Genomic DNA, 13,204 nt, shown 5'->3' with positions numbered 1-13,204 from the left:
GTTATTTATAGAGGTGATGACAGCAGTGCCAGGAGCGTTCACGGGGAGGGGGCCCGACGTGAGGACGCAGCATATAAAACACATGGGGCGCACTTACAAAGCCACTGGTAGAACATGAAAAGGGGCCCTGACATGAGTGTATAGTATATAAATACACAGGGGCACTTCTAGAGCTGTCTGTACAACAAGCTGAAAGACCTCAACATGAGGGTACAGCACTTAAATACACATGGAGCACTTCTAGAGCCATCTAACCTGTTTCCCAGAAAATAAGACAGGGTCTTATATTAATTTTTGCTCCAAAAGATTTAACTTTTTTACATGTATAGCTGCCTGGACACTATTTAAATTGACTTTTTTTATTAACTGCAACTAGGGCTTATAGTTCAAGCATCCTCGAAACTCCTGTAAAATCATGCAAGGGCTTATTTTAAGAGAAACAAGTTATATAACGGGGAAGAGACCCTGACGTGACGGCATGGCATATAAAGCCATGAGGTGCATTTATAGAGCCATTTGGATAAGAAGTGGAATGTACGGAAGTGCCTTTAAAGAGTTTCTTCAGGACTTTTACTATTTATTAATGACCTATCCTCAGAATAGCTTGTAGAACAGAAGCTCAGCGGCAGCATAGATGTGATGTATAAAAATATCAAAAAGACTATTTCTCCATCTGATAAAAATGCGATGTTTCGACCTATAAACAGGCTTGATAAAGACCTGTTTATAGGTCGAAACATCGTATTTTTATCAGACGGAGAAATAAAGTCTTTTTGATATTTTTATACATCACACTATGCTGCCGCTGAACCTCTGTTCTACAAGGTATCACGTTTGGAATTCTTGGTTCATGAATTCTGCATTGAATCTACCTCGCCTATAAGGTTGGTCAGTTGGAGTGCTGCTGGCAGACCTAATTACTTGCTATCCTCAAAATAGTTCATCAACAGTTAATTGACGGGGGCCGCTGCTTGGGATCCCCGCCAATCAGTTGATCCCCAGGACCTCGGTCAATGTGGTCAGCGCTGGAATCAGATAGAACTGTGACTATTTCTGTCGTCCATGTTGGTATTGCATTGAATTAAATGGGAGCTGCTTGCAGCACGTCCTTACTGACAGCGGTGCTGGGAATCAGCTGATCGACGGGGTCCTGAGCGGCAGACCCCCACCAATCAACTCTGATGACCTGTCCTAAAGATAGGTCATCAATAGAAAAAGTTCAGACAACCCCTTTAATAGAATATTCTCTACAGAAGGACCCACACCTACCTCCAGTTCCAGACCCCACTATGGCAGAACGCAGTAATCGGAACCTATGGAAACCAAGTGGGCTTCACTATCCTATTTCCGTAAATTTCAACCAGCCTTGCCAAAGTGAGGAACAGAAACGGAAATAGGTGTGGGTCCCGGTGGACATGCCACGACAGTTTCAGATGTGTATAGACCTTTAATCGTCTGACTGAGCCTCACATCATTCTGTTAAGTATCAGCAAAAGGTACCAGGACACGGCCCCTATGTACTCCATGTCATGGTGTGAGGAACAGGGCAGCACTCCCCGTTCCTCCTCCCCCTTATCACTTCTTTGATTGCAGTAAGCATGAGCAGTGTCTGGGTAAAAGGGGGTGAGGATCGAGCCTAAGCACCGGGCGTCCTAGCGATCACTCCATACAGAGCTGTGGGTGGATGCAGTTACCTGTAAGCGGCGCCATGCTGTGCTGCGTCACTGCCCGGGAACACTCTGTGCAGATACTGGCTCAGGAGGCGCTCATTCACAATTCCTGCAACAGAAGAGAAGGTTCAAGAATTCAGGAAGAGTTATCTGAGGGTCCACAATGAGGTCACCTCCAGGCTTCTGTATAAGGACTTCTCTAGCTTTCCGTAAATGGAAATAATGTTGTTGGAAATTGAACCGTCAGTGTTTACGCCAACGGCATAGGCTAGTCACACAGCTGATGGGTTGCTACAGTGTATCTGTTCAGATACTGACTCACTCACACGGGCGTATTGTCACCGCATATTACGCACACGTATTTCCCGTGCATAACACGCGGTGAATGGAGGCGATGAAAGCCAATGAACTTTCATTCTTCCATTTACACCTGCCTGTGGGCACTGCATATCGATATGCAAAAGAAAAAAAATGGCAGCATGCTCTATTTCCCTGAGTATCAAACACCCTTGTATGGGCTGCATATGAAACGCTGTCCATACGCAGGCATTTCGTATTGGCAGCATTTCAATACACATCCCCGGTCTGGGCATGTCCGTGACGTCATATTCCCGGGCATGCGCAGTGCCAATCATAGACCTAAGTGATCTCTGCCCACAGAACATATGGGCTGCGATACGTACATCGCTGTGGTATACTCGCAGCGTTGCACGCATACGCCTGTGTGAATAAACCCCAAAAGTCATCAGCAGGACAGGAGAGAGAGAGATGCTGCAGCTGAGTACCCTGATGCTTTGTAACAAGCCCCCAGCAGTGTGAGCAATACTACCTTGGGGTTGGGGGGAGGGAAGAGATTCAGCCTCAAGAAATAAACAACGAATGGTCAAACTCACTGAGAGGAAGCAGAGATCTTGAGCTGAAGCACACAGGGTGAGATTTATCAAACACTTTACTGGCATTTAATAGTTAAATTTCAGCATGCGCCTTTTCTGCGCTAAAATGTATTACTTTTCCACATTCTTGCTGCCCTACGAAAAGCGGTTGTGGCTTCTGTGGCCCGACAGGTTTGCTATAACTCACACCAGAGACTGTTACAAATAGCTCACATCTGGCATAGATGTGAATCTCTGGTGCGGATCGCCAAACATGCGCCAAATGTATCAAGGGTACCTTCTGTGGGCCGTCATCACTGCGGGCATTCTGCAACAGAATACCCGCAGCAATTCTTCAGTGGCCAAAACTGTACCAAAATGGTACAGATATGGCGGTGTTTTATGTCGTGTACCCGCTACGGATTTGTTGCCGAAAATGTCTGCAAGACGTGTGGAAATTCTGCAGCCTGTGTGGAGGCGCCTTAGATGCATGCACCTGCTAAATATGGCGCGGGTCTTACTGTATCCCCCGCTGTGCCTCAGAACTTTCCTGTACCAACTAATACCATGATAAACGTCACCCCTCCGCTGACGACCGCGCACGGATTACCTGCAACCTTCGTCTTCTCCGGCTCGATGGACAGTCGGTAATTCCTCCTGGTCAGTGGTGCTCCGGAGCCCCTGGAAGCCATGAACCTGAGGAAAGTGTCAGCATTAGTACACGGGTCGGAGGCGTGCGCGGGGTGCCACGTACAGGGCACAGCATGGTGGCGTCTCGTACAGGGCACAGCGCAGTGGCACGCGCGAGAAGCGTCACGTACTGGACACATCGCGGTGGCGCGCGTACGCGAGAGGCGTCACGTACAGGGCACAGCACGGTGGCGTCACGTACAGGGCACAGCGCGGTGGCGCGTGCGCGAGAGGCGTCATGTACAGGGCACAGCGGTGGGTGTCACGTACAGGGCAGAGCAGACGCAGAGTGTACCAAAGGGCAAGGCAAGCAACCAGTGCCACATATACCACCGGGCATATGGGGCAGAGTGCGCACAAAACATCTCTAAAGTCAGAGCACAGAGGAGCGGAACGAGGAGGAGCCAACGTGGCGGACACCAGTTTTTGTTACAGAAATGCAAGAATCTGCGACGTATTTCTCTAAAACGCTGAGATCGCCACAACGCCCGCGTAACGGATGACAGAAACGTTGCCATGCTGTTACTGCCTAGTCATGCCTCTCACAACCTGAAGGAACCTCTATGGGGCTCTCCAATGCCACCACGTTATACACAAGCCGGTCGTATCAGTCACGGTCCCTGACGCAATGTTACCCTCCCTGTTGCTATGGGTAACCCCCGTCTCTATGGAGATGACCACTATGACAAGCCCGGAGCTCAGGTGGACTCACCCGCTCCAGGGTCAGCTGCTCCCTACGCTCCCTGACGGCTCCGCCCCCTCCTCCAGTCTCTGCTCTCCGTCCGCTTCCTGTTTTCTTTTTTTTTTTTCAACAAGTTTTATTCAGCGTGTGCACACGTGACATGGAACCTGCTCAGAGCTCCCAGCATTGCACTTTCACCTGAAGCCGGGCGTGCAGGACCGCTACATCTCGGCTGATCACCGACATGGCAGCCCGAGCCTGTGAGAGCCGCCGCCTTCGGTACTTCACTGCTTGCACACTGGTTCTCAGCTACTTTATGTCCCCTGTAGTTACTCCCAGAGCGGCATTCACAGTTCTGCTCCCCAGGCTGTTCGGGCTGTATTACAGCTTCGGTTCTATATGACGCAGTCTTTTCACAACAGCAAGGTACGGATGATCGGGCTGCGGGGCTCCTGGCGCTCATGTTGGAAATGGATGGACGGATTATCGGAGAGAATCCATTTTGGCCTGTGGACAGCCGCACGACCAGCGGCGCACCTTACGGCACACTTGGACCTGGCGGAGTTTACACAGCTGATCTGCGCCATCTGATGTGATTTTTTTTTTCACCCTTTCAAATGACAGGGAGATCTGCCCCAACAAATGTGGATTACTGGTGCAGATTTGTTGCGGAAAATACCCTAGATGTGAAGCGTCCTCCTTAGGCCCCCGCATACGGGCGGAAAATCCACGGCGGGATTTCCCGCAGAATTTCTGCCAGTAGAAGCTGCCATAGGATTGCATTAGTAAATACAAACCTAGGCAGACGGCCGCGATTTGTGCGCGTGAAATTCACAGCATGTTCTATTTCTGTGCGGGTCTCACAGAGGCCTGCACAGAAATGTCACTCCCGGACCAATGGCTGCGCTCTGCACATGCGCCGGCACATCAGAGAGCCTGAGCCGCGGGAGAGGTGAGCGCCGCACTGGTCCCTGCAGGGGCTTGGGTCGCAGTGGGATCCGTCCCGGCCGCCTGTAGGCGGCCTTAGGCCTCATGAGGGAAGCCCCAAGAGTTCTGTTTATCTGCCTAGGGGGTTTCCTCAATCCCCACTGGGACTAACAGGAGTTTACAGCTAGACATTTAAAATGTGCTTCTGGGCAAGCTTTAAATAAATGTCCGGTTGTAAGCAACAGGGAATTCCCTCCACCTCTCTCCCCAGCAGTGGGTTCCCCAAGGGATTTCCCCAGAGGGGGACTGGGGTTAGAGGGCTTCCCTGAGAGTGGGTGGTCCCCCTAGCCCTGCCTCCTCTCAACTGGCTATGGGGGAGTCCCTGTGAGAAGCCCTCTAGCCCCGCCCCCTCTTTCTGCACTATGGGGATATCCCTCAGGGATTCCCATAGCAGGGACAGAGAGTGGGGCTATTGGCTAATCCTGTGGTGCTTCATCTCTCTTCTCGTTTTTTTAAGCAACACGCTGCTCCAGTGAATGCGCGATTTTCATGCGCATTAAGTTCGGGTCTTTTGTGCGTGAACAATTGCTCCTTAATGTGATTCTTAGTGCAGTATAGCAGCGGTTTTTGGGCGCCTATACTGCGCTAAAGCCATGCCCATGTGAATGAGGCCTAAAGGTGGAAACATAGGGAAAAGCTGGTCGTACCCAACCACACCATGGTCACACACATTACTGGCAAAATTCTGCGCCAATTGGCCTCCGCGGTGTGGTTTGGCGACATGCCGCCAAGCTCCACTGTGTCCTTCCACTCTTAACCCGTTTAACATAAATACAGCACCAGAACCAAGCTCTCTGCACATAGATAGAATACCAGAACCAAGCTCATAACACAAATGCAGCACTAGAAGCAATAACTATATTTCCCTATATAGACAGTTTCAGATAAATGTATTACAGACAAGCGTCCCATCCTGAGCGTAGGTCTATTGACCCAAACTCGCAGCATGATAGCTATCTATAGAGCTAGAAGAAGCATGGTCATACAAAGAGCTCATGTGGCGCCACAGCGAAACTCAGAATTTGATGCCCCCTCTCCATACTCCCCCCCAAAATAAATTTCTATATGTTGCAAGGTAACCCTCATAATGCGGCAGGCTTAGATGCAGCATACCTCTAAATAATACAGCTAGCAGCTGATGTGCTCAAATACCAACTTTAGGGCTGCATTCCCACTAACGTATATCGGCTCGGTTTTCACGCCAAGCCGATATACGTTGTCCTGGTGTGCGGGGGGGGATGGAAGAGCCAGGAGCAGGAACTGAGCTCCCGCCCCCTCTCCACTATTTGCAATGAAAGGAGGCGGGATGGGGGCAGAGCTAAGTTCTGAGAATTAGCCCTGCCCCTGTCCCGCCTCTTCCCATTGCAAATAGTGCAGAGGGGCGTAGAGGTGGCAGGAGCTCAGTTCCTGCTCCTGGCTCTTCCATCCTCCCCCCCTGCAGATGGGGAGGATGTATATCGGCTCGTCGTGAAAACCGAGCCGATATAGTTTCGTGGGAATGCAGCCTTACACAATGATAGTGATTACAGTGCAGTTACCTTCAGTGATAACAGGTGATGTAATCTCTGAAGTCGTTCATATTCATTTTTCTTCTCTCACGGCCCAGACCGCTAATAAGATTTCTTCCAGCCATGACTTGGCTCTGCACCCCGCCTCCCCCACTCCCTAATTAACTTTTAAGTGCCTCCCTCATAGCAATAGTGCCCCGCCTGTGGTTCCCACTTAGTATTAGGGAGTCTGTGTGGCCATGGAACTCCAACCGGTGGTAGAGATTAACTTTATTACTACATACACTGGCATCAGACATGATGCACAGCTTATTCACTTCTCTGTGCGGATCCAGTACTTGCTGCGCTCCTAGTACGGCAGGAGTGAAGAAGCTGTGCTATGTAACATGGTGCACATCATCAGATGGCAGGGTGTGTAACAAAAGGACCAGATGGCTCGAAACACTTGCTGGAGGCCCAGGAGGCTCATGTCTTACCGACCTTCATACAAGCAAGAGGTCTTGCACTGCCACATGCCATATTCTCCACCTCCATCAGTACCAATTGACACACTGCACCAAAAAGTTGTGGGCAATATTACACTGTTGTACAATATATAGGGAAACACTACATCATCTACAATGCGACACAGCATGAGCCATGGAAGAAGAGCACCAACGTAGCAGAATAGTGAATGCAGCTCTGGAGGATAATACAGGATAGAACACAGGATCAGTACATGATAAGTAATGTATGTACATAGTGACTCCACCAGCAGAATAGTGAATGCAGCTCTGGAGGATAATACGGGATAGAACACAGGATCAGTACATGATAAGTAATGTATATACACAGTTACCCCACCAGCAGAATAGTAAGTACAGCTCTGGAGTATAATACAGGATGTAACTCAGGATCAGTACAGGATAAGTAAATGTACACAGTGACTCCACCAACAGAATAGTGAGTGCAGCTCTGGAGTATTATAAAGGATGTAATTCCCAATAAGTCACTTTTTTTAGCAGTAATGTTTTCAGCATGTCACATACTGGTGGTAATGAGGGGGTCAGTGATATTGGGGCTGGCCACTGTCTCCATATACTTTTGCTTCTCATTTACATTTGAAGAAAAAATTGAAAAATAAAGTACTTTAATAAAATACTTTATCATTATACAAAAACATACAACAACAACACAAACTCATCAGAAATATGGACGCCACAGACACACACTATAGAGAAGCTCCAGGCATTCTTATCCTCGGCCAGGTAGAGGCGCAGCTGATAAATACAACCACACAGTGGCGGCTGCCGCGATCCATGTTCTCTCTCTTTTCCCTATATCTTTTTCTGGGAAAGCTGCCTGACTTTAAAGGGTTATTTTCTTTGGAAAATCCCCATTTCTTAAAAAGGTGCTTTGCCAGTAAGCTATGAATAAAGTGCCCCCCTGCAGGGACCCTCGGCGATCAATAGTAATCTGTGGGGAACGTAAACCTGGCAAGTGTGTATTTTCCTGCAGCCCCCCAGAGGACATAGGAGGCATTACAGTGTGGATTCCTATCAATGTACTGTATGTAAGGCAGGACGGGTCCTTCATGAATGCTCTGAGTAATATCTCAGCCCAATATCGATATCGTGCTCGCCCGTGTGAATGTAGCCTTAGTCAGAGTTGTACACTGCCCAGACGGATTATGGGAGTCCCTTACCTGGAGATCCAGAGTCGAGTCATTTACATAATGTTCTCGGTCCCTGTAAAGCATTGTTTTAGTGTATTTTGTTAAAAGAATTATGTATTTTTCTGAACGCTAATCGATTTTCAAATAAAATAGGGCAGGTCGTTGTGGTCATCAGTGCATTTTATAAGGGAACCCATCAGAGATTTAGTCTGCATTTGCTGATGTGCTATGGATTTTTTTTTCTCACAAATCTGCCATAGATTTTACCCATTAAATAGGAATTCAACTGAAAGGGTGAAATCTGCTGCAGATCTGCTCCAAATCAGCTACGTGTGACGGCACCCTTAGGGGCAGGATTTCATGCTGCCCATGGTTCAGGTTCACATTGCTGAGGAAATGCCCACCAAAACCCACGTCCAGGGTTTCACCATAGGAATGCATTCACTACAGTAATGGATTTCACAGTGAAAATTTGAACAATTTCTACAAGAGACAGAGCGTGCTGCAGGTCTCTGCCGCCAGGAGTTTTTTTTTTTTTACTATAAAAGGCTAATGTCACAGGGGGGAGCGCGATATCTCGCTCGGGAAGGTGCAATTTTCCCGCAGAGGATTGGCAAGTGTTTCCCACTGCTTTCAACAGGAAACGTCACGTGCTCCTAGCATGTCATGCAATGCGTTTTCCAGCCCCATTGAAAACAATGGGTGAGACAGTCAAATAGAATGCCCAAAGATGGGACATGCCATGATTTTCTCCCGCACTGTGATGCAGGTAAAAAAAAATAAATAAAATAAAGTCGCTCCTGTATATGACCCCATTCAAAAGAATGGGGTTCGTATTCGTGTGTCTTGCAACACACAAATCTTGCGCTATTTTCTTGGGCGTATGAAAGCAGCCTAAAGGCCCATTTAGACAATGATTATTCCTCGAAATTCGCCCAAAAGCCATCTTTTGAATGATAATCGGTGTCTAAATGTGCCCATCTTTCAGTTTTCTGTCGAACGCTGGAATTCAGTTCTGCCCGAAATCTGTTGTTAAGCGGAAGAGCTGATAAGACGGACCGCATGCTGTGTTCTGTCCGGGGAGCGCTGATAACAGCTAATTGCATTGTCTTAGCTGTTCTCAGCTTTCCGCCCCGATGGCAGAACAAAGCAAAAGTATTCAGCGAACAGCAGGTGGCCTGTTCCCGGAATACAGCTCTCACTCTGCTGATTGGTACGATTGGTACTAATAGGCATTAACACCAATTAGTAGTTTATGCAAAATGATCGCTCCAAAGCCATCTTTTACACACCCTAGATCTTCTGACAGGTTCCCTTTAAATATGTCCCACAGAGGTCGGCCACCCTGCTTTCCTGGGAGCTGCAGCAAAAATCTATTTATTTACATAGCCACATGAAGCAGGATAGCGAGGCAATGCAGGTGTTCAGTAGTCTCATCCTAGAGCTGATCAGTGATCACCCAGCTTTCCCAATCAGCTGAACTTAAAGCTGGCTCAGAATAGTGCTGCAGAGTAATGCCAAGTGACAAGGAGCAACTTCTAAGACGCCAGGAAGGCTGTTCTTTTAGCTACATTATCTGCACTATACTTCTTGGCCAGCTGGGCCTGCACGCTCGGGTCATCACTCTGTAAGTCTACATCATCCTGATGCTCCCAGATGGGGAAACCATCAGGCCGCAGGCCGGTGTGCAGGAAGTGCCTGGTGCTGCCCACCTCGCCATTGTTCTTGAGAAGGGCCTGGGTGACCTGGCAGATGTCCAGCTTAAACTCTCTCATCAGGTCAGTCATGGCGTCCTGCAGCCCCTCGCAGTCAGACACGCCTGGGCTGGAGTGCACATCATCTATCTGCAGCTGAGTGTTCCCGCTTGCCGAGTCCTCGCCCATCACAAAGTCTTTCAGGGTGAGGCGCGGAACCTTTGCCTTACAGACGAAACCATCATCATCCACCTGTCAGAAGAAAGCAAGACGGTCAGCAAACAGACCATGGACATTACAGCAAAGCGCATTATACAACATGGCTGGAAACCACAACAATGACAGGGTGCGCGGCCGTTATCACCAAAAAGCAGTAGTGCCTCATTGCAGCGTCCCGAAGGAGCCAATATAGGAACATTTCCTAACTCGGAGGACTCAAAAATCATCATCTGCTTACAAAATCCACAAGGACTTACAGTACAAAGCTTAGTTAATGATCCTGCATAATTCATTCATTGCAGCACAACTAGCAGCTATATCCACGTAACTCCTACAGATGTCACCATGGATTAGTCCCAAATCACAGTGTAATGTTTGTGCTCCATGTGGAAATACCCTTAAAATCCTAGTGACCAGTGTATTATACCCCAGAGCTGCACTCACTATTCTACTGGTGGAGTCACTGTGTACATACATTACTTATCCTGTACTGCTCCTGAGTTACATCCTGTATTATACTCCAGAGCTGCGCTCACTATTCTGCTGGTGGAGTCACTGTGTACATACATTACTTATCCTGTACTGATCCTAAATTACATCCTGTATTATACTCCAGAGCTGCACTCACTATTCTGCAGGTGAACTCACTGTGTACATACATTACTTATCCTATACTGATCCTGAGTTACATCTTGTATTATACTCCAGAGCTGCACTCACTGTTCTGCTGGTGGGGTCACTGTGTACATACATTACTTATCCTGTACTAATCCTGAGTTACATCCTGTATTATACTCCAGAGCTGCACTCACTATTCTGCCGGTGGAGTCACTATGTACATACATTACTTATCCTGAGGTACGTTCTGTATTACACCCCAGAGCTGAACTCATTCTGCTGGTGCCGTCCTTCTGTATATACATAACTATACTTCCTGTACTACACTCGCCACTTTGCTTTTTCAGAGCTGGAATCCCCCAGCACCCCTACTTGTTCAGCGTCTGCAGGTTTTTCTGGTGATTTGCATTCTGGGAAGTGTCACATTACACCCGGTTCTGTAAGTCATCTGATGTAGGAAGAACTATTTGCAGCTGCATTTTAGGAGTTTGGCTGTATTGCTGGCCACTGTTCATGGACCATACCTCAAACTCCAAATTGGCGATCTCAAATATTTGCAGGTCCTCTGATTCATTGTCCGGGTCCTCCCGTGGGACGGGCAGCTGTTTACTTGTAGCCATATGCATTCTTTTCCCTAAAGAAACAGACATAATGAGCGCGAGGAGACCATCAGTTATCAAGACGGACACACAAGACATGGGGAGCGCAAGGAGACCATCAGTAATAGAGACAGACACACGAGGGGACATTCAGTAACGCAGCTGCCAATATAACGTGGCACGTGGCTTTCTTCGTGCCTATGTCACTTTGTTTTAGCAATCCGAGCGGTCGGACCCCTACAATCAGGCATTAACGTTATATCCCAGTGACACACCAGCTTGCTATACTGACAACCCTTTAAGGAGGCCCACCAGAAGAGCATGAGAAGAGCGCTAGAAACAGCAATGCAGCCTCCAGAGAGTCATATGACCAGATATCTCTGCACGCCGTGCGGTAATTTTTTACTGGGTGGTCTCCTACAAGGGGCTGGACCCCCTTACTGGGCGCTGCACGGCGGGACGCACCTTCTTCCCTTTCAGATGAGGAGTCGATGATCCCATTTACCCTCCTCAGTAAGCTTCCTCCTGGATGGCTGATGTCCTCATCACGGTTCGGGATATCTGTGCACGCCCCCTCCATGGGGTCTGCAGCACGGTGGGGGGCTTCCTGTGTACTGGAGCTTCTCAGTGGGGTCTCTGCAGGTGATGGGTCAGGGTCCTGGGCTGTGGCTGCAGAGGATGGTCCTCCAGGGTGGTTGGCATTGGGCGTCTTGGCTTCCGCCTGGTCCGGTCCCTTCAGCATGTACAGGTGTTTGTGCCGCTTGATGTAGCTGGTGTAGCGGCATTTCATGGACTGCCAGGTTCTCCTCAGAAGCTGCTTCTTCTCCAGCTCCTTCCACAAGACGTTCCCCTTCTCCGACCTCTTGGGATTCTTGTTCTCCTGGACATAACGTAAGATGGTGATGTCCTCCTGCCTGGTGAACAGGACCCTCCCTGCTGCACGTAGCGGATGGCACTCCAGTCCACCCTGCCCTGAAGCTTCTCCCTTCTTGGCACGGTCTTCTACAGGGTTTTGCCCGTCAGGGTTACCAGTACCTGTGCCACTTGTGGTCGGCTTTACGCTAGAGTTGTCTCCTCTGCTTTCTATTATCAGCTCAGCTTTGGGCTTATCTGTCATAAGAGAGTCCCCTCCTATGGTGGCCCCGGGGTCACACGATGCTGGGGCCCCTGTGGAGGATACACAACGACTAGGAGTGGCCCTGCTTCCTGCAGGATTGCTGCTAAGGGCTGTGTGGCCCCCTTTGTTAGTGCTCTGGCCACGTGATGCAGCACCCTCCACAGGGTCCTCGCCCTCTCCTGGGGCCCCCGTGAGCCGGTTCTGTAAACGGTAGGCCCGGGCGGACAGCCTCCGGTTGCGGTGCACGCAGTCGGTGATGTAGGTGCTGGAGATGTACTGGAGCCCCCGCGCCTGCCCGGGCTCTGCGAGCAGGAAGGCCCCGGGCTCCTGCACACGGCACACGATCCCACCGCCATGAGTGATGAGCGGCGACAGCTGCCGCTTCAGGGGCCCCGGCCGCACGTAGAACCGCATCGGACCCAGGTCCGTTATAAACAGCGAGCAGGAATGAGAGAAGCGCTCCGGCGCCGCCATCTTACTACACCATCAGCGCACACAGTTGACGTCACGACGCGTTTACCTTGGAACCCTGCGTCTCCACGGTAACAGGGTCACGGTAACAGGCCGCCCGTTACACACCAACCTACTATGGAGCGGATTTATAAAACCGTCTAAAATGAAAACTGCTTTGTTGCCCATGGCAACCAATCACAGCTCAGCTTTCATTTCATACGCTGCCTTTGAAAAATCAAAGCTGAGCTGTGATTGGTTGCTATGGGCAACCAAGAGTTTTCATTTAAGACAGTTTTATAAATCTCTCAGTATAGTCTTATCTGACTGTCTCGCCTCTTACAAAGAGACCACACCCACATGTTTCCTCTCCTCCGTGAAGGCCACACCCACATATATTTTCCTCTCCTCCATGTAGACCACACCCCCAAGTGCTCCTCCTTC

At 49.3% G+C, this 13,204-nt stretch overlaps 2 protein-coding genes across 3 annotated transcripts in view; both read right to left on the bottom strand.

Annotated features, from left to right (window-relative positions):
- Positions 1-4,023, bottom strand: part of RNF123 (ring finger protein 123) — a 29,146-nt gene extending 25,123 nt beyond the window's left edge. The window contains exons 1-3 of one of the 2 annotated variants that reach the window (XM_066596846.1): positions 3,945-4,023; positions 3,153-3,238; positions 1,695-1,779 (exon numbers count right to left, since the gene is read on the bottom strand). In XM_066596846.1, the coding sequence (XP_066452943.1) occupies positions 1,695-1,779; positions 3,153-3,234 (167 nt within the window). In that variant the 5' untranslated portion in view covers positions 3,235-3,238; positions 3,945-4,023. Of the gene's footprint in view, positions 1-1,694; positions 1,780-3,152; positions 3,239-3,781; positions 3,906-3,944 lie in introns of those variants that run through there. The other variant, XM_066596847.1, reaches the window with a different exon arrangement.
- Positions 4,024-7,521: 3,498 nt separating this feature from the next.
- On the bottom strand, positions 7,522-12,794 carry TERF2IP (TERF2 interacting protein). Its single transcript, XM_066596845.1, has 3 exons — positions 11,659-12,794; positions 11,119-11,228; positions 7,522-10,009 (listed from the first exon to the last, which is right to left on the bottom strand). The coding sequence occupies exons 1-3, from the start codon at positions 12,782-12,784 to the stop codon at positions 9,602-9,604; spliced, it is 1,644 nt and encodes a 547-aa protein (XP_066452942.1). The 5' UTR covers positions 12,785-12,794; the 3' UTR covers positions 7,522-9,601.
- Positions 12,795-13,204: the final 410 nt, after the last annotated feature.

This window comes from Eleutherodactylus coqui, chromosome 3, assembly GCF_035609145.1.
Source record: "Eleutherodactylus coqui strain aEleCoq1 chromosome 3, aEleCoq1.hap1, whole genome shotgun sequence".
Lineage (NCBI taxonomy): Eukaryota > Metazoa > Chordata > Amphibia > Anura > Eleutherodactylidae > Eleutherodactylus > Eleutherodactylus coqui.
The sequence above is the reverse complement of the archived record's forward strand: the minus strand, read 5'-3'. Positions and strand labels throughout refer to the sequence as shown.